This window comes from Nyctereutes procyonoides, unplaced genomic scaffold (assembly GCF_905146905.1).
Source record: "Nyctereutes procyonoides isolate TBG_1078 unplaced genomic scaffold, NYPRO_anot_genome, whole genome shotgun sequence".
Lineage (NCBI taxonomy): Eukaryota > Metazoa > Chordata > Mammalia > Carnivora > Canidae > Nyctereutes > Nyctereutes procyonoides.
Window position 1 is genome coordinate 22,456,330 of NW_026575034.1, and position 19,494 is coordinate 22,475,823.

The following is a 19,494-nucleotide window of genomic DNA, read 5'->3' on the forward strand; positions in this document are numbered from 1 at the left end:
AGAAAAGATGATGTCTTCTCTCTCTTTTTACTATGAACAAAGCTTGAGGGACTATAAGAATAGATTTCCACATTTTGATTAAAACTTTCTGACGAACTGGGAAGGGATTGCAACTCAAATCAAAATAGCTTCCAAGGATGGAGGCTGTCTGTGTCTTTATTACATCTCAATTAGGGCAAAGAAAGAAAGAGGTAAGCCAGGAGAAGAAATACATAGAAGGTGCTATTGATGCAATTGGTACTTTGTCCAGATCACTTTAAAGAACTGTGTACCTACTTCTTGCTTCTGTGAGTGTTAGCTGCTCATCGCTCACATTTGCTGCTTCCTTCAGGTTATTATTCTTAAGTCAATTAGAACTACTTCACCAAGATTATGGCCCCTGTTCCCCAGGAAGAAGACCATGTGCAAATAACAACTTTTTCCCTTTTAAAACTCAACTCCAACAGGGACTGTGTCCTTGCTTATTATCCCCTTTCCCTCCCTATTCTGTTTTTTCTTGCTTCTTGTCTCCTGAGAAGATTCATTAATAAATTGTGTACATCTGAATTTCTGTCTCAGGTTTTGCTTACAAGGAATCCAGCACAAGAAAACCTTCAACTCTCATCTTTTTCTTATTTCATCAAGAGATTTAATTGTGAAAGGACTAAGCTTATTAAAAGAGAGCAACTGTCAGTTAAGAAAAAAGAAAGCACTTTTTTCATCCTTATCACTTGATGATGTCCAAGTAACATAGCTTGAATACTAAAATGTCTATGTGAGTGTGTGTGAGATGATAAGTGACATTCTATTTCCCATTGTCCATTTTCCCAAAATGCAGTAAATCAAAGCTAAAAAATGACAGGAAGCAATCCTGGATGACTATTTGGTCAATGATTAATGAAGTGACTGCCCTTGTTTAGGAAATTCATTTCTTATTTGCAAATAATTGAGGAAAAATTCATTGAAAGGAGATTTATAGGGTAAAAATAGAAATGGAGATACCAGGGAAGAGATTAAAGGAATCCCTCTGTTAATCTATACAAAAGAATTACAAATGACTGCAATCCACCTAGATATTTACTTCTTTTAAAAATCTATTTTACAAAGCACATCACTTCCTTGGGTGTCGTAAAATTTAGAGTTTCCTGTAGATACCATACATGTGTATCTGTTGTAAAATACAGGGTACCCAAAGTTACCTATTTGCAACAGTATATCCCAGGAAACACTGAAAATATGTTTTGTATTCATAAACAAGGTGGACTTCGAAGTGGTTGGTTGGACCAATGCACCAACCCATAAGTGAATCTCCATCAGACAAGTTTATGAAGTCTGAAATTTAGCTTATCATCACTGAACACTTAAAAAAAAAAAGAACTTGGGCAGAGTTACTATTGGAGGACTTCATGATAAATAAACTCACTAAAGCCTACTGAAATGAATAATCAGCATGTAATTATAGGAGAGCTAAGGTTTATAAGAATAATATATATTAGGAAAAAGCCTTTGCAAGTATCATCCTCACTCTTCCAAAGAATAAGTATATAGCATAAGCTTTAATTTAAAGGATAATCTACCATAAGGATATTGAATTTGAGTTAGGAAATGAAAGGCTGATCATGAATTCCTCTTGATGAAAAACAAAATTCAGTCTTAAAAATGATCAGAAAGAGAATTAGAAATATCAGAGGTACATTGAAAACCCATAATATGATCTAAAAAGTCCTCTTCCAAATATAAAATGAGTACAAGTGAAAGGCTCATGGATTTCATTCAGTTAATTAACAAATAATTGCTGAATTCTTTCTCAGGAGATGCAGACTTTTATAGGGTAAATGAAAGGAGATATATTTAAAGATACTTATTAGGTTAAAATAAGTTAGATATTCAGAGCTATTAGAAATGTTTAAAGGACCCAGGGGTCTCTATATCCAATTAAAGAATGTCAATCAACTTTTATTTAATAGCCTAAATCTCATAAAGTATCATTGTTATGAATAACCTCATAGACAAAATTTATTTTTAAAGGACATTTAGAAGTTTATGTCCCTATACTTCTATTGCTAGACAAAGTGGCAATAATAGTAAAGAAGCACCATAAAAAATGGGTAAGATGAGATGGACCCTTTAGAGGAAAAATTTAAAAGATAGGATCTACATAGAAGAGGATGGAATGCTGAAAGCTGACAGGTACTAGAATTGAATGTCATAGAAAAAAGAAGGCTGGTGACATCAACACAGGGTAGCAAAAAGCTCCCAGGTAAAAGAATTATCTGAATCTTTAATGAAGGTATTTAGAATGCCTGGATGTTATCTTCATATATGTCACAAATATTATAGGATAGGAATAAGACTTAAATTGTGTGATATCAGAACTCGGATCCATTGCCAGGGATTGGTGGGTAAGGCCACAAGAGAATATTTTAACTGAAAAAGTAAGATATTTTTTATTAATAAAGCTGTCTGAATATCTTCAAAACACATATTCTCATGAAGATAGAGCTATGTAACCCAGAAGGAGACAGACACTGACTGTAAGACCCTTGTCACAAAACACAACATCAAAGAAAGGCTTTCATTACATGAGATGAGAGGTCCTTCCAAATCTGGGGGATTATGCTACTGTGATTCTATACTTTCACGGACAGTATTGTCGGAGATATTAAAGGAATGAATAAAGTTTGGAAAACACATGAATGGCAGAGCCATAATGGCCACTTAAGGAAATGGTACCCACCCACCTCCTCCCCGTGCCGGCAAACCCAGCTGCTTGGAGTGTTGGTTCATATGGGTTAACAGCTGCTCCCATTTTCCAGTGACTTCTCCTATGCCTCGTGTGAGAAATTCTCCTGACTGGGGCATCTTGCAGCAAATGACCTTCTTTCTGTTCTAGAAAAAGTGATCCTTTCAGGAATGTAGCTACACACAGGGGTGGGGAGCTCTGTGGACAAGAGGGTAAATCTTCCTACTGATGAAACAGAAGGAAAGCTTGAAGTCATGTGGATTGTCTCAAATACTCACTACGTTACTTCACTTTATTTTTTATTTTTTTTTTTATAAATTAATTTTTATTGGTGTTCAATTTACCAACATACAGAATAACACCCAGTGCTCATCCCGTCAAGTGTCCCCCTCAGTGCCCGTCACCCATTCACCCCCACCCCCCGCCCTCCTCCCCTTCCACCACCCCTAGTTCATTTCCCAGAGTTAGAAGTCTTTATGTTCTGTGTCCCTTTCTGATATCTCCCACACATTTCTTCTCCCTTCCCTTATATTCCCCTTCACTATTATTCATATTCCCCAAATGAGTGAGAACATACACTGTTTGTCCTTCTCCGATTGACTTACTTCACTCAGCATAATACCCTCCAGTTCCATCCACGTTGAAGCAAATGGTGGGTATTTGTTGTTTCTAATGGCTGAGTAATATTCCATTGTATACATAAACCACATCTTCTTTATCCATTCATCTTTCGATGGGCACCGAGGCTCCTTCCACAGTTTGGCTATTGTGGACATGGCTGGCTTCCCAGGGGAATTCTATCAAACGTTTAAAGAAGAAATCATACCTATTCTACTAAAGCTGTTTGGAAAGATAGAAAGAGATGGAGTACTTCCAAATTCATTCTATGAGGCCAGCATCACCTTAATTCCAAAACCAGACAAAGACCCCACCAAAAAGGAGAATTACAGACCAATATCCCTGATGAACATGGATGCAAAAATTCTCAACAAGATACTAGCCAATAGGATCCAACAACACATTAAGAAAATTATTCACCATGACCAAGTAGGATTTATCCCCGGGATGCAAGGCTGGTTCAACACTCGTAAAACAATCAATGTGATTCATCATATCAGCAAGAGAAAAACCAAGAACCATAGGATCCTCTCATTAGATGCAGAGAAAGCATTTGACAAAATACAGCATCCATTCCTGATCAAAATTCTTCAGAGTGTAGGGATAGAGGGAACTTTCCTCGATATCTTAAAAGCCATCTACGAAAAGCCCACAGCAAATATCATTCTCAATGGGGAAGCACTGGGAGCCTTTCCCCTAAGATCAGGAACCAGACAGGGATGTCCACTCTCACCACTGCTATTCAACATAGTATTGGAAGTCCTAGCCTCAGCAATCAGACAACAAAAAGACATTAAAGGCATTCAAATTGGCAAAGAAGAAGTCAAACTCTCCCTCTTCGCCGATGACATGATACTCTACATAGAAAACCCAAAAGCCTCCACCCCAAGATTGCTAGAACTCATACAGCAATTTGGTAGCGTGGCAGGATACAAAATCAATGCCCAGAAATCAATGGCATTCCTATACACTAACAATGAGACTGAAGAAAGAGAAATTAAGGAGTCAATCCCATTTACAATTGCACCCAAAAGCATAAGATACCTAGGAATAAACCTAACCAAAGAGGTAAAGGATCTATACCCTAAAAACTATAGAACACTTCTGAAAGAAATTGAGGAAGACACAAAGAGATGGAAAAATATTCCATGCTCATGGATTGGCAGAATTAATATTGTGAAAATGTCAATGCTACCCAGGGCAATTTACACGTTCAATGCAATCCCTATCAAAATACCATGGACTTTTTTCAGAGACTTAGAACAAATTATTTTAAGATTTGTGTGGAATCAGAAAAGACCCCGAATAGCCAGGGGAATTTTAAAAAAGAAAACCATATCTGGGGGCATCACAATGCCAGATTTCAGGTTGTACTACAAAGCTGTGGTCATCAAGACAGCGTTACTTCACTTTAAATTCAAAATATGGCTCTCCCAAATCAAGTCACCGTGACAAAGAATTTTTCAGAGAAAGGAAAGTCTAAGCTAAGACAGGACAAGAGAGTTCATCAGATTCTTATCTATGCCAGAATGTGAGTACAGTCCTTTCTACTCAAATATAAATATCAGAAGAAGTAAACAATAGAAAGAACACCATCTCCATGTCCACTACTCCACTTCATTATTACTTAAAGTAAAAGAAGATTTTTTTACTTGTATTGTTCCAAATGCAAGAATATGATCTCTGGATAAGACTTACTAAAAGAAAGATATAAACTCACTGCTTGAAAGAATTTATCAGTAATTGGACTTATTTGTGAGATAAAATCACTTTAAGAATGCATGTATAAAATAGTGTAAAAAATAGTGTAATAAGTGATCTCATTTGAAACCAAAGGAAGGTAAATGCCAGAGAATTATCAAACTTCACCTAAACTTGGCTAGATTACTTGCTCCCAGATTTAGGAATGACAAAGTCAAATGCAGTTTTGATGGTATCTTCTCTGTTCAGATGGGGCTCAGGAAGGACAAAGGTGATTTAACAGCATGACTTCCATCTTCTAAATGGAGCTATGATTCTGCTATCTGTGTAATGTGGAGTTATAGGACATAGCTCTGGGGGCCCTCCTTCCCCAGAGGAGGCCAGAAGAAGACAACCCAGAAGCCCAATTATCCAACAGCCAAAGGAACTCTAGGGAAGCATTTTTCTATATAAATTATTTCACCAATTAATCCTATTAGCAGTTTCAAAGATAACATTTGCATTAGGTTCTATATATCAAGACCACAATTACCTCTCCTCTTAATTCCTGGTGTCCCAGATAAGGCTCTGTAAGCATGAAAGGATGGGAAGGAGATCGTAGAGAAGAAATTGAAGACGACTGCTCTTTTTGGACTCCTCTTCCTTCATGTAAATATTGCAAGATGGTGAATAGAGAAGTGGGGAAAGCTATGTGTAACCATGGGCTGTGCCCATTGTAACAGATTGCAACATAAAGGTTCAACTCTCTAGGAAATACTGACTCTCAGAGATATGTAATGGAGTTTTGTCTTCTTTTGTTTTCGTTTTAAGTCATGGGTGCATGTATGAATAATCAAAAGATCCAGCTTGCTACCTAGACTTTCTTAATAGTCCAGGGCTATAAGAATATTTTTCCTATAATAAGAATATTCTTTGGAAGAGGCAAGAAGAAGAAGAGAGACTAATGTTGGGAGTACAGGGGCAGGGCAAGGTCATCATGACACATACAGGTTTTGATATCACATCTTTTCCTTCTCTTGGTGCTATTCTCAATGTTCAGTTTTTTTTTTCCTCTCATATATTCCTATGTTACCTTTCTGTCCTCTCTTTTCTCTTCCTTCTGCCTCTTGCCTTCCATAATATGACTAATTCTCAGTTATAGGACAAAACTGTGTATGTTCTTGCCATAATACCTACCTTTAAGAGTTGCTGTTCCTTTAAGGCTTGGGAATGATCACAGTGTAAGAGTTCCACTGGGGGTAAGATACAGTCAGGCCTGGTCAAGAATTTTCACCAGTGAGAAAAAATTGGAGTCTGGGGGGCCTGATGGTGACCACATACTCAGGGTGTTGGTGAGTTATTGGTGACTTTTAACTGGGCATTTGTTTGGGAAAAGGCTGTGCTTCCATCAGTCAGCTTACACATTAGCCAATTAGTGTATCATAAGTAGTATTTGAAGTCAATGTCAATACGTAAATCAGTTTAAACTTTCAGCCTACTAGCCAATTAACATATCATTGTGTTAAAAATAAGACCATTGAAGTTTCGTTAGTGACCTGATGATCTATGTCAAAATCTATCATTGCTTCCAGGAAGACTGACACATTCATATAACAGTCAATAAAGAAAGAAATGTTAGCATTGGATTGAAAATACCCATGTTTTCATTGGAATGAGTTAATTAGAGCCCTTAGGTCTGAGGGACTGGTAATAAAATGTAAAAGGCAAAATAGTTTTCATTAAGTTTTGTGCAAGAGCCTAGGTGATGCAGAAGAGACATGTGGGACTTAGCTACATCAAATAATATATATCCAAACAAATTCACCTTGTTGGCAGAATGTGTTTCCTTATGGCACTAAGCATGACATCCCTACTTTTTTTGCAGGCTGTCAGCTGGGACTGTCTGTCTGCTCCTAGAGGCTGCCTGAATCCTTTCTTATGTGGCCCCCTACGTCTTCAAACTAGTAACTATCTGTCAAGTTTTTCTCAAACTTTGAAACATTTTGGGTTCTCATTCCACCGCTAGTCTAAATTTTCCATCACTAGTGAAAAATTTTTGCTCTTAAGGGTCATGTGATTAGATTTGGTCCACCCTGTCTTTTCATGTCTTGTTAGCTCATTTCATTTTAGTGAGATAGATATGATTGTCCCTAGGTAAAATTTAGAAGTTGAAAAAAGTCACTTCTAAGCTTTCATCTGCTGTCTTCAGCGTCAAATGTAATGCTTCCTTGGAGGAGAAAGTTGTAAGTTCCACAAAGTTGAGTAATATTAGCAGTCCCGAAAGGTTAGGAGGTACCTGGACAGACTTTAGGAACCTCTCTTTGGGGTTTTTTAATGTGTTGGTCCTGTGGGCTTGCATAAAATACTTATCCATACAAAGTATTATAATGTGAACTACAACTCAGGTAAATATAGTATCACCCCAAGAGAGCATATTTTTTGTGACAAGACCATGAAGTCTGTGTCTTTAATGCCAAGTCAAGTTCTTCATTTATGTAGGTATCATCAATTCCTATTTGTTGAATCAATGAACATAATATGAATGGTTGATCCAGAATGGAAGGACTGACTTCTTTCCTACCATATAAAATATGTTCACAATTGAGAGAAGAAACTATATGACAGAACTAGAGATGGATAAAGGTACAGATGGACTATATTTTAGATATAGTGGATTAAATAAAATTCAATATTAAAATTACTTTACCTTTTCCCTTTTTGTTTTAATGTGGCTATTAGAAAATTCAAAATCATGTACATGAAAAAAATCATGTACATGGATTAAATTATATTTCTACTGAACAGTTCTGGTCTAGAGAGAGGTTTTTTGTTTCTTCTCAGGGACCCACCATGTGGCTCAACATCAGTGCTGCCCCTTTTCTACTGACTGGCTTCCCAGGTCTGGAGATATTTCATCCTTGGATCTCCATCTCCTTCTTTGTCATTTATGTCTCCATACTCCTCAGCAATGGTACCCTCCTCTTCCTTATCAGAGAAGACCACACTCTCCATGAGCCAATGTACTACTTTTTGGCGATACTGGCAGCCACAGACCTTGGAGTGACTTTGACAACGATGCCTACTGTGCTTGGTGTTCTATGGCTTGATCATAGGGTCATCAGCCATGAAGCCTGCTACTTTCAGGCCTATCTAATCCATTCACTCTCTATTGTAGAGTCCGGAGTCTTGCTCATTATGGCCTATGATCGTTTTATTGCCATCCGCAACCCCCTGAGATACACTTCCATTCTCACTAATGCTAAGGTGGTGAAGATAGGTCTGGGGGTTCTAATGAGGGGATTCATCCTTATTGTTCCTATAATCATCACTCTCTCTGGATTCCCCTACTGCAAATCCCATGTCCTCTCCCATGCTTTCTGCTTACACCAGGATGTAATCAAACTGGCCTGTGCCGACATCACCTTTAATAGAATCTATCCTATAGTCCTGGTCTCATTAACTGGTTTCTTGGACTCTGTACTTATTCTTATCTCTTATATTTTAATCCTTAATACTATCATGGGAATTGCCTCAGGTAAGGAGCGGGCTAAGGCTCTAAACACTTGTGTCTCCCACATTAGCTGTGTTCTAGTTTTTTATGTCACTGTTACTGGGCTGACTCTCATTCATCGATTCGGGAAATATGTGCCACATATAGTTCATATTATCATGAGCTATATATATTTCCTCTTCCCTCCATTTATGAATCCAATAATCTATAGTATTAAGACAAAGCAGATAAGGAATGGTATCAATCACCTTCTCTCTTTCCATAGAATTTGATTCTGATCTATTTACCTTGGGGTATCTCACCACTGTGGGATAAGTTTCTTGAGAGAATGGGCTGTATAAAGCTAATGTGGCTTACAATCAAAAGGACTGACATTCTTGTCACTTAAAAGACATAGCTCATTGTCCTGCTTCTTAGCCCCTTGCCCCCATTTCATTCCCAGGGACATTGACCATAGCCCTGTTGCTCTGTTTGGTGGGTTGGCTTGCTTATATATTGTCATTTCTCATCTGACAGAACTGTCTTCATAGTTACCCGAGGCCAGTGATATTTGAAAAGGCTGCAGACTCTATACATTGAGAGGGCAATGAGATAGTTTGCAAGAGTTCTCTGGTATTTTGTGGAATACAGTTAAAATTTTTTGAGTGCCTGAGAGTGCATCAGAGATGACAGAGGGTCTTAGACAACTCTACTAGTATTGCATTGCACTAGAGTGGAGCAAAAATAAATGAGGATAAGATATTCAGATCAAGAGAGGGCTTGCTGCCAATACCACCCAAGGCCAAACAAGAACTTGGATCCTAGCAGATTCCAGGATAGCATGCACACCATAGATTAATGAGAAGGGTCTTAGTTGATGATATCTGGTGTCTTCAAACTTATGGGATGAGGCCTTCAAACCACATAATAAAATAGAGTTCCATTTCTTCCATGCCTGAGGTTTTGTTTTGTGTTCTACAGTTTATAACCTTGACATGTGCTCAATTAAAAAGTGATACTAGTCAAAGAAACATTCTAATAGATACACAGGGGCAACATTTTGTCTTTGGATTGATGGTAGTGAAATAAAACATTTCCAGGAAGTATTGTAATTGTATGGACTTGAAACACATAAGATATTTAAGGAAAATTCTCTAAGGACCTCCCATGAATTTATTCCATGCAGGGGTAAACACTATGAGAATCGGTACACCAGCAATGTAGGAAGAAAAGCTCTGTTTTATTAATTCATCAAAGGTAAAGAGGGCTAGGGAGAATGATGTATATTCAGCAAAATTATAGAAAACATGTTGGCAAATATAATGCTAATATATTCAATCAATAATAGCCCATGACTTTTTCTTTTTCTTTTTTTTCCCCCTTTTAACTGGAGAAGGAACTTCATATCCCCATGTCTAACAGGATTGTTGGAGTGACTTCCTATTATCCTCTTGTAAAGGGATTTAATTCTCCAGTGAAAATGGTTATTTTAAAATAATCTTTGGAAACCAACAGTTTAGATCTTCCATCGCTGTTTACTCCCATTCTTAATTCACTTAGCATTTTTTCACACTTTAGTTAGGTTTTCCCCAATTGATTCTATGAGAGATAAGATAATAATAGATCAATTGGCTTGAATTACTCAGTAGAGTAATACCTAGAAACGAATAATAGATCAATTGACTTGTGTCAATTGTGTAGTCCATGCAGTTTAACAATTAAAAATAAGAGAATACACAACAAGAACTTAAAAGTAAGGGAAAAGATACATTTAAGAAAGTCAAGGCAATGGTGACATAAGTAAGTCTAACATAAGTCACTAGTAAAGTAATACATAGAAATGATTCAAAGGTACTGGAGGGTATTATGCTGAGTGAAGTAAGTCAATCGGAGAAGGACAAACATTATATGGTCTCATTCATTTGGGGAATATAAATAATAGTGAAAGGGAATATAAGGGAAGGGAGAAGAAATGTGTGGGAAATATCAGAAAGGGAGACAGAACATAAAGACCCCTAACTCTGGGAAACGAACTAGGGGTGGTGGAAGGGGAGGAGGGCGGGGGGTGGGGGTGAATGGGTGATGGGCACTGAGGGGGGCACTTGACGGGATGGGCACTGGGTGTTATTCTGTATGTTGGTAAATTGAACGCCAATAAAAAATAAATTTATTAAAAAAATTCAAAGGTAATTCCTATTTAAAGAAGGTATAACAGGTATGATATTTATTTTTTATTATGTATCTATCTATCTATATATATATATATATACATGCAAAAGCATCTTAAAAATGTAAGATTTCGTATGAATGTAGTTATCAGTTTTACTATACTGTCTTATTATGTATAAAATTACATTCTACTTTTTATAATATTCTCAAACTTCCCCAGATAAAATGGATAGAGTATTTCTAGACATATGGAACATGCTATTACATTTAAAGAACTAAAGCTGTAATCATATTATACCTTTGAATATAGCTAATTTACTTGCATCAATTTATTTTTAGGAATATGGAAAATTTGTAAAAAATAAAAAAGCACAGTATGGCAGAAACAATGTGTCTTGGAAGAAAAAAGTATGCCTACTCTTGCCTCTTTTGCTTGCAACCTTTGTGATCTTGAACAAGTCATTTAATCTCTGAGCCTCAATTATCTATCAATTAGGAAAAACAAAATGCATACTATTGGCACTCATGTGCCCTGTTAATTATTTTAATATCATTGTATTGGCAAAGCTGGACATCTGAAAATTATGACCTGTCAACACTAAAATAGGAGGGAAGAATATTCAGCCAGTAGGAAATCACTTAATATATGATGATTCTTTCATATGTTGAAATACATAGTTAATAAGAGATACGCATATCATGTTCCACTGTTCTCTCTCCTTAATCTACCACTTTCAGTCAACTTCTCCTCTTTCTAAGTCATAGAATCATCTTTCTTCCATACACTTCTATGCCACCCTACTGACAACATCTCGTCAGGAATAAGTCCCTATTACAGACTGGAGTAGGTGAGTGCCAGGAACAGAAATATGGGGTGACTCTTCCTTTCTGATGTTAGATACAATCAAGAGAAGCATGTAAGAAAGTTTTCCAGAGGCTTGCACAGAGGGAATCCTAGGTGAGGTAAGAAACATCTACAGCACAGAATTCTTCCTCTTTTTCCCAATAAGTATATTAAAAGAACTATGCTAGATTTAGCTTTTCTAATTTGCAACACTTGGGATGGCATCATCATAACCATGAATGCCCTAAATTAAATGTGGTATTATGTGCTTTTATCCATTTTTTTTTCTGGGTAGAAATTTATAGTTTTTATTAGATCCTAACAGCACGTGCACACACATTCGGGTGTATGTGTGTGTGTTTACACTTTAGAAACTGCTGTCTTAGAAAGGACATGTGAGACTCACTAGGGAAAATAGAAAATCTGAGACCCTGGCCATGACCCATCACTCTTGTAACCATAGGGCCTATACCTCATCCCATTCAGGAGGAAGGGAGTAGATGAGAAGAGCAAATGAGGAGGAGCAGGAATAACACTCTCCTTTCTGTTTACCTGTGCATTTGGACTTTGTGATGGATTCATTATTCACTATTTCCTTTTGAAGTCCTGGGACACCTGGGTGGCTCAGCAGTTGAGCATCTGCCTTGGGCTCAGGTCATGATCCCAGGTCCTGGGATCGAGTCCCACATCAGGCTCCCTTGCATGGAGCCTGCTTCTATCTCTGCCTGTGTCTCTGCCTCTCTGTGTGTCTCTCATTAGTAAATAAATAAAATATTTAAAAAAGATGAAGTCCACATATCTTTCCTGTCCTTTCTTTTCTCATACAACCAAGCCCCCTCTGCTTCTTTTCTTCCCCCATATCCACTGAGAGTCAAGTTAAGCTCTCAGACTAAGCAGTTTGGTGTATTTCTTTTATTTTTTAAAGACTTTATTTACTCATGAGAGACACACACAGAGAGAGGTAAAGACATAGGCAGAAGGAGAATCAGACTCCCCACAGGGGATTCAATCCCAGGACCCCAGGAACACAACCTAAGCCAAAGGCAAACACTCAACCACTGAGACACGCAGGTGCCCCAGTTTGGTCTGTGTGTGTGTGTTGTAATCTATTCTAGTCTAGGAGTCCTATTTACCTAGAAAAACATGGTAACACAAAAATCAGGTTGGTAAATTATCTAGATGTTTCCAGCATTAGAGACTCTGTTGAGATATTCATTGCCAATGCTTTGCACAAAATTGCACAGTGATCAAACCCAATTATAAACTCTGCTAGTGTGTATTGTGAGATTCTTCAGGACAGAGGCTGTGCTTATGAAATGGTTTTCTCATAGTGTCAGTGATGAGGTGTGTGCTCACTAATTCTCTGCACATTCAAAATAGTAATCTTTCTACTCGTCCCAGATGGTAGTGAGGAATGGTGCTTCTACTGGCTGTCTACACATCCAAGTGTATAGTGCCTTTTGAAGGACAATTCATCAGATATTAATAAAACAGTTCCCCCAGAACTTTAGGAATTCACTAAAGAAAATACATGTTCTGAGTTGGGAGATGCCAATTATTTTCAAGACCATAGCTTTCCTCACTCCACCCAGATATATTAGTTCTTGTGTGCCTGTTGTAATTTTCTCGACATCTGTCAATAAATAAGCCCATATATAGCCAAGCCATGTTTATGGAACTTTTGTTACATAATGTAGGATTGGAAGAATGCATACAGAATGATCCCAGCCCTGAGGAAACTGTATATAGTGGCCTCAGTTTGATGAAAGTATCTTGTACTCCTAGAAGCCCCACACACCTGCCCTTGGACCAATATCAGGGTTCTTTTTTCATCCTGGACAGGTTTTACCTTTATTCCAATGGCCCAGGAAGATGTCCTGTTTTTTACATTCTTAGACCTGTCATAGCCTTCTCTGTATCTTGTTATTTTTCTGATGCAAGCCTAGCTATAGAAGAACATACAGCCTCCCTGTTTCTCAAACTTTTTTCTGCTCATAAAAATATTAAAAGCTTGTGTCCTTGCTGATCTTGAACATTTTATTACCATTCTCTGAAAAGATCTCATTAATTTTTAAGAAGAAGCTTGCAATCTGGAAATATGGTTTAGTCATTCTAAATTCCTTTTTTAAAAATAAACTCAAGACCTTATGTTTTTTTTTTAAATTTATTTTGGTTTTGCTATTTTCCCCTTTAGAATAAATATTTCTAATTCACTACCTTTCCTAGCTACCTTTCCCTTCCTCTGATATATTTTTTTTCTCATTCCTGTTAATAAATTGTAGGGAATTTTCAGGGATAGAGCAACATTTATATAGTAATGCTAATTTAAACCTCTAAATGACTTGATATGCTTTAATTGTAGTGAACTCTTAGAGTTGGTGATTTCTTTTTTTTTAATTAAAAAATATTTTATTTATTTATTCATGAGACACGTTGAGAGAGAGAGAGTGAGAGAGAGAGTGAGAGAGAGAGAGAGAGAGAGAGAGAGAGAGAGGCAGAGACACAGGCAGAGGGAGAAGCAGGCTCCATGCCCGGAGCCTGATGTGGGAACTCGATCCCGGGACTCCAGGATCATACCCTGGGCTGAAGACAGGTGCTCAACTGCTTAGCCACCAAGGGATCCCCATGAGTTGGTGATTTCTGTCTCAGTGAGGACCATGCCCATACAGATGTAGCTTCAGAGCATTTTCTTACACAAGATTTATATTTGTGAATTGTCCTGATTCTGATTTATTTCTCATATTATTAGGGACATGCTATGAAGAAGTGTTTCACTTTCGAATTTATGGTGAAGTAAGACTGCATCATAAAAGGTAATAGTTTCTTTGTGTTGTGGCCACCAAGAAAGTGGAAGTAGTAGAGATGACTGAGATCTTCAGGCCATTGGAACATTATAATGTGACCAGTCACATAAGCAACAGCTCATCAGAAGTTAAATATTGAAGGAAAAAGAGTTAAGAAGTAAGAGGAGACATAGAGATAGTATCTGAACATTCAGTTAAGTGAAATGATTTTGGAAAGACAAGAAGCAGAAAGAGAATCAGTGAATAAAGAAGCTATGAAAAAAAATTGCATGAGGATATCTGACAGGAACAAAGAAACCACTCAGGTGGAAGAATCCAAAAGCATTTATTTCCAAAGATGGAATAAATATGAAATGTTTAGAGCAGTGATTCTCAAATATCACTGTACACCTGAATCACTTGGGCATGGCGATCAAAGGGAAATTTTGGCTCAGTGGATTGGAGGTAGAGTCTAAGACTATATGTTTAAAATATACATACCTGTGCTTGTTCGTTGTGGTTAGTCTGTAGCCCACATTTCTGGGAGCCAATCTCTAAAAGGGAGTAACTGTTAGAGCAACAAAGCAATTGAAAGTGATGGTATGTTCCATAAGACACCAATATTCAATTTTAAAAACAAACAAAGGCAAGTTTTTGTAACTGAAAAGTATGCATTTGTCATGATTGTGAAAGACAAAAGCAAAATCAAAGTTAAATGTATCCAAAAACTTAGCAATCTTAGCAAGAAACCACCTAAGTAAGATCATTATCCACTAGTATTTATTTACATGATTTGTTGTTATACAATGTTACTGGAAAAAACTTTAAGCATACACACAATAGTAGGACCTTATGTTATAAGAAAAATTAATGAATGATTAGATGAGCACTGAGTGTTATATCCTATGTTGGCAAAATGAATTTAAATAAAATTTTTAAAAATTAGTAAAAGCACTTCATTTAAAATGAGAAAGTTGTAACTATTAATGTATTTTTTTTCTACTTAGGGAAAGAATAATATTCCTTATTGCAAGTATAACCTGCAAATTTCTATTCTTCTGAAGGAAAATACTTGTGGAGTTATGTATACCATACCGATTAATTATCCCCAAGTATGAAGATTGTGATTGAGGCTTCTGTGATATAATGCCACAAAAAAAAAAAAAAAGCTGGATTCCTGGCTTAAATGTTTCTAGAAAGCTGCTTTCCATCTGTAGACATATTATATGGCCCAATATTAGCACTGCCCCCTTTTTGCTGACTGGGTTCCCAGGTCTGGAGGCTGCTCATCACTGGATCTCCATTCCCTTCTCTGTGCTTCTTGGCAATGGCACTCTCCTCTACCTCATCAAGGACGACCACAGCCTCCATGAACCCATGTACTATTTCCTTGCCATGCTGGCAGGTACCGATCTGATGGTGACATTGACTACGATGCCTACTGTAATGGGCGTCTTATGGATGAATCACCGGGAGATGAGCCACGCAGCCTGCTTCCTGCAGGCTTACTTCATTCATTCCCTTTCCATTGTGGAATCGGGTGTCTTGCTTGCCATGGCCTATGATTATTTTATTGCCATCCACAATCCTTTGCGATACACTTCCATTCTCACCAATATCCAAGTGGTAATGTTAGGGATGGGAGCTTTTATGAGGGATTTTATATTCATCATCCTTCTAATCTTGTATCTTTTTTTCATTTCCATATTGCCATTCTAATGTTCTCTCCCATGCTTTCTGTCTTCATCAAGAAGTCATGAAACTGGCCTGTGCTGACATAACTTTCAATAGACCTTACCCTCTATTTTTTTTTTTTTTTAGCAGTGTTCTTAGATTCTCTGATCATCCTTTTCTCCTATATCCTTATTCTTAAGACTGTCATGGGCATAGCCTTTGGTGAAGAGAGAACCGAGGCCCTCAATACTTGTATCTCCCACATTGGCTGTGTCCTCATCTTTTATGTCACTGTGATTGTCATTAATCCACCAGTTTGGGAAGAATGTGCCACCAGTGGTCCACATTATAATGAGCTATATCTACTTCCTCTTTCCTCCTTTCATGAATCCTACCATCTATAGCATCAAGACAAAGCAAATTCAATATGGCATTCTCTGCCTTTTATCCAAAGATCAATTTGGAAGTTAAACACAGATAGTGGGGATCTGAGGTTTCTCTGAACAGAGGGCCATGAGATTCCACTAAGTCTTAAAACCTACTGTGGCAATCTCCATTCCTTCAAATGATAGAATACCATTTATGAAACTTATGAGTTATAAGTTTATGAGTTGATTTGTTTCCTTGTTATTCTGTATTCTTCTCTTTAAATTCTAAGGAGGAAAAAAATAAATTCTAAGGAGAGAAATCCTTTTAATTTTCTGGAAAATTAAGTACAATTCTCATATTGTGTTTTTTGTATATGCAATTAGTTTTTATCCTAAAAACTTCAATAATTTGTTGTAGCCATTTGCATGGCTTACTTTGGACTTTTCTGGTCATATGTCTTGTCATTTTTCCTATGAGGGAATTTATCATTTCCTAATTTATTTGTGGGAACTCATTATAAATAAACCCTACTGAGCCATTTATGCTGCAACTACATCCACATTTCTATTTGTCTTTTTATATACAGAATTTAAATGTTTAAATAGAAATAATTTTGGATTTTATTTACTTTATTGAAATTTGGGGGCCATATGATAAAGACCTCTTTGATTCCAGGTTTTTCATATTTTTTTCTCATTTTTTGCATAACTTTTTTTGTATATTCTACTTTATAATAGGTTAATATTTGGAGAAAACTAAGACATTTAAATCAATCCTCATTGATTCTATTTTTGAATTAGTAACAGTGGTATGCAGCCATTTCTTTGGCTGATATTTTAAGGGATGAGACAAGGATGGTCCTGAACAAAAAATGATGTAACTGCCAACAAATCAATGCAAAATATTGCTTTATCTAGAGCCAACCCACTGGGGGATCAAAAAAAAAATCAAAGAAACCTACATTTAAAACTATTTCTGTCACTAGTGACAACATGAGAAGGACAAACTGTTTTGAGGATATGGGTTCCAAAAAGGATCACATCCAGACTGAGCTAAGGGAAGGGTTCCCTGAGGAGTGTGTCTTCAGTTGATACCTGAGGTGGATTAGAGATTAACTGCTGAAATAGGAATAAGAATGTTTTAAGCAGAAATGGTATGTGAGGAGGCTATAGGTGGAATGGATCATGGAAACTTCTGGGTATGTGGCTGACATGAAGCAGGAGATAGCTCTAAGGACAGGGTGGGGAGAAAAAAGGAGGTTAAATCAATAACATCCTGTTGGCTATGGTAAGGATTTGAGTGTCTACCCAGAGACTCACAAGAAGCTACTGGCTTAGTTCTAAGCAAGGGAGTGATATGACTTCAGTGATGCTTACAATTTATATGTTCAGGCATGGTATAGATTTCAGTGAGGCAAGAGGAGCACAAGGAAATCAGAAAGATACTGTATCAGTTTGAGAGAGATATGAGTAGCTAAAACTATTAAAATGAAGATAAATGTAGTGGACAGATATGAGATATATTTAGGATCTACAATTGACAGAGCTTAGAAAAATAATTAGTGATTATGAATAAAATCCATCTTTGAAAAATATTCTGGAAATTTGAGGATGAGGACTCTAAATAATTAATTTTGAACTATTAAAATGACAGAAGGAAATAGTCTATGCTATAGCACACTGAGCTTTTAAGAGAAGATAGTAACATATTCATTAGTCATTTATTGAAACGGTTTTTAATATGTGTATTTTCTTGCCTGATTGCTAATTTTCACAGTAAAAGCTAGGCCTGTATGAGCATGTGCTGAAAGGTTAGGGGGTACAAGACAATAGAAATAAACTGAAGCAACTGATACTAATAGAAGCTCATAGAAAATGTGGGTCCTGGGACACCTAGGTGGCTCAGGGGTTGAGTGTCTGCCTTTGGCTCAAGGCGTGATCCCGAGGTCTGGGATCGAATCCCACATCAAGCTCCCTGTGGGAGCCTGCTTCTCCCTCTGCCTCTGTGTGTGTGTGTGTGTGTGTGTGTCTGTCTGTGTCTATCATGAATAAATAAATAAATCTTAAAAAAAAAAAAGAAAATGTGAGTCTTTGCATTCTTACCCAGGGAGAAGGATAGCTCAAGGTTTCTACCTAGTGATTTTCCACTGAAGTATGTCCACTTCTGTCCAACCCCATAACATCCCATCATATGCACACCAACACAATTTATCATGTGGTATACTGTATTTTGATTCTTTTACTTGTTCTATCTCTTTTCAGTGTGCTCCTCACACCATAACAAAGTGACCTTTAAACAATGACTAGCTGATCATAAGTCTGGGCCATCATTGATTTCATACTCTTGCTCTTTGGGTAATGTCAAAATTCATTACATAAATTGTAAGAACTCTAGATGATCAGAATCTGCTATCACGGACTCATTTTGTGTTAAGCTTTCTCTCATGAATTGTTCTAGAGATGCTATGATTCTTAGTATAAATTTAGCATAAATTCATCATGTTTTTTTCTTGTCCCATGACTAGTGCAAATATTTTTCTTTGGTGGGTTTGGTTTTTGTTTATTTCTGTGCATGGAATTATACACTATCTTACAGAAAAATATCATATTCCTGACTCTTCTGTTATTCAGTTCTCAGCTTAAATAGCACTTCTAGGAACCTTGCCCAGACGCCAGGGATATCTTGTTAGTGCTCTCCCTAGCACACTGACATTCATACAGTAAAGAGAGTACTTTGTAAGTTCATGGCAAATATTTTCTTTCTGGTCCCCGCTAGATTTTTGAGTTTTGTTAATGAAAAGAACATGTTCATCACCCTGACTCTGCCACAAAACAGGCAATGATAAATCAAGTAATTTTAAGATACAACATAACACATCTTTCATTCACCTTGCTGTTCACAGATCTACTGAGGTTCCTGTGAATCAGAACTGATTTCTCCAAAGTGACCAAAAAAAAATACAATTGGAATTCACAAATTCTAAGAGCAACAAAAGCACATATGACTCCCTTGACCTTTGAGGTAGACACTGAGAATGCTGATGTTGAGGATCTTGGGTCACATAACCAAGCCCTGGCATCTCTATAAAGGTGTTATTTGAGTTTCTAGTTTTCCTAAAACACCCTTGGGGAAGTGCATGAAAGGG

At 37.1% G+C, this 19,494-nt stretch overlaps 1 protein-coding gene and 1 pseudogene across 1 annotated transcript; both read left to right on the forward strand.

Moving 5' to 3' along the window:
* The first annotated feature begins 7,870 nt into the window (after positions 1-7,870).
* Positions 7,871-8,803, forward strand: LOC129505018 (olfactory receptor 51B2-like). The gene has a single exon (XM_055317943.1). The coding sequence runs from the start codon at positions 7,871-7,873 to the stop codon at positions 8,801-8,803; it is 933 nt and encodes a 310-aa protein (XP_055173918.1).
* A 3,863-nt stretch (positions 8,804-12,666) lies between these two features.
* On the forward strand, positions 12,667-16,451 carry LOC129504869 (olfactory receptor 51B2-like; annotated as a pseudogene).
* The last annotated feature ends 3,043 nt before the right edge of the window (positions 16,452-19,494 follow it).

Excerpts from the sequence above, each read along its gene's own strand:
- LOC129505018 (XM_055317943.1), top strand. The coding sequence starts at position 7,871 with ATGTGGCTCAACATCAGTGCTGCCCCTTTTCTACTGACTGGCTTCCCA.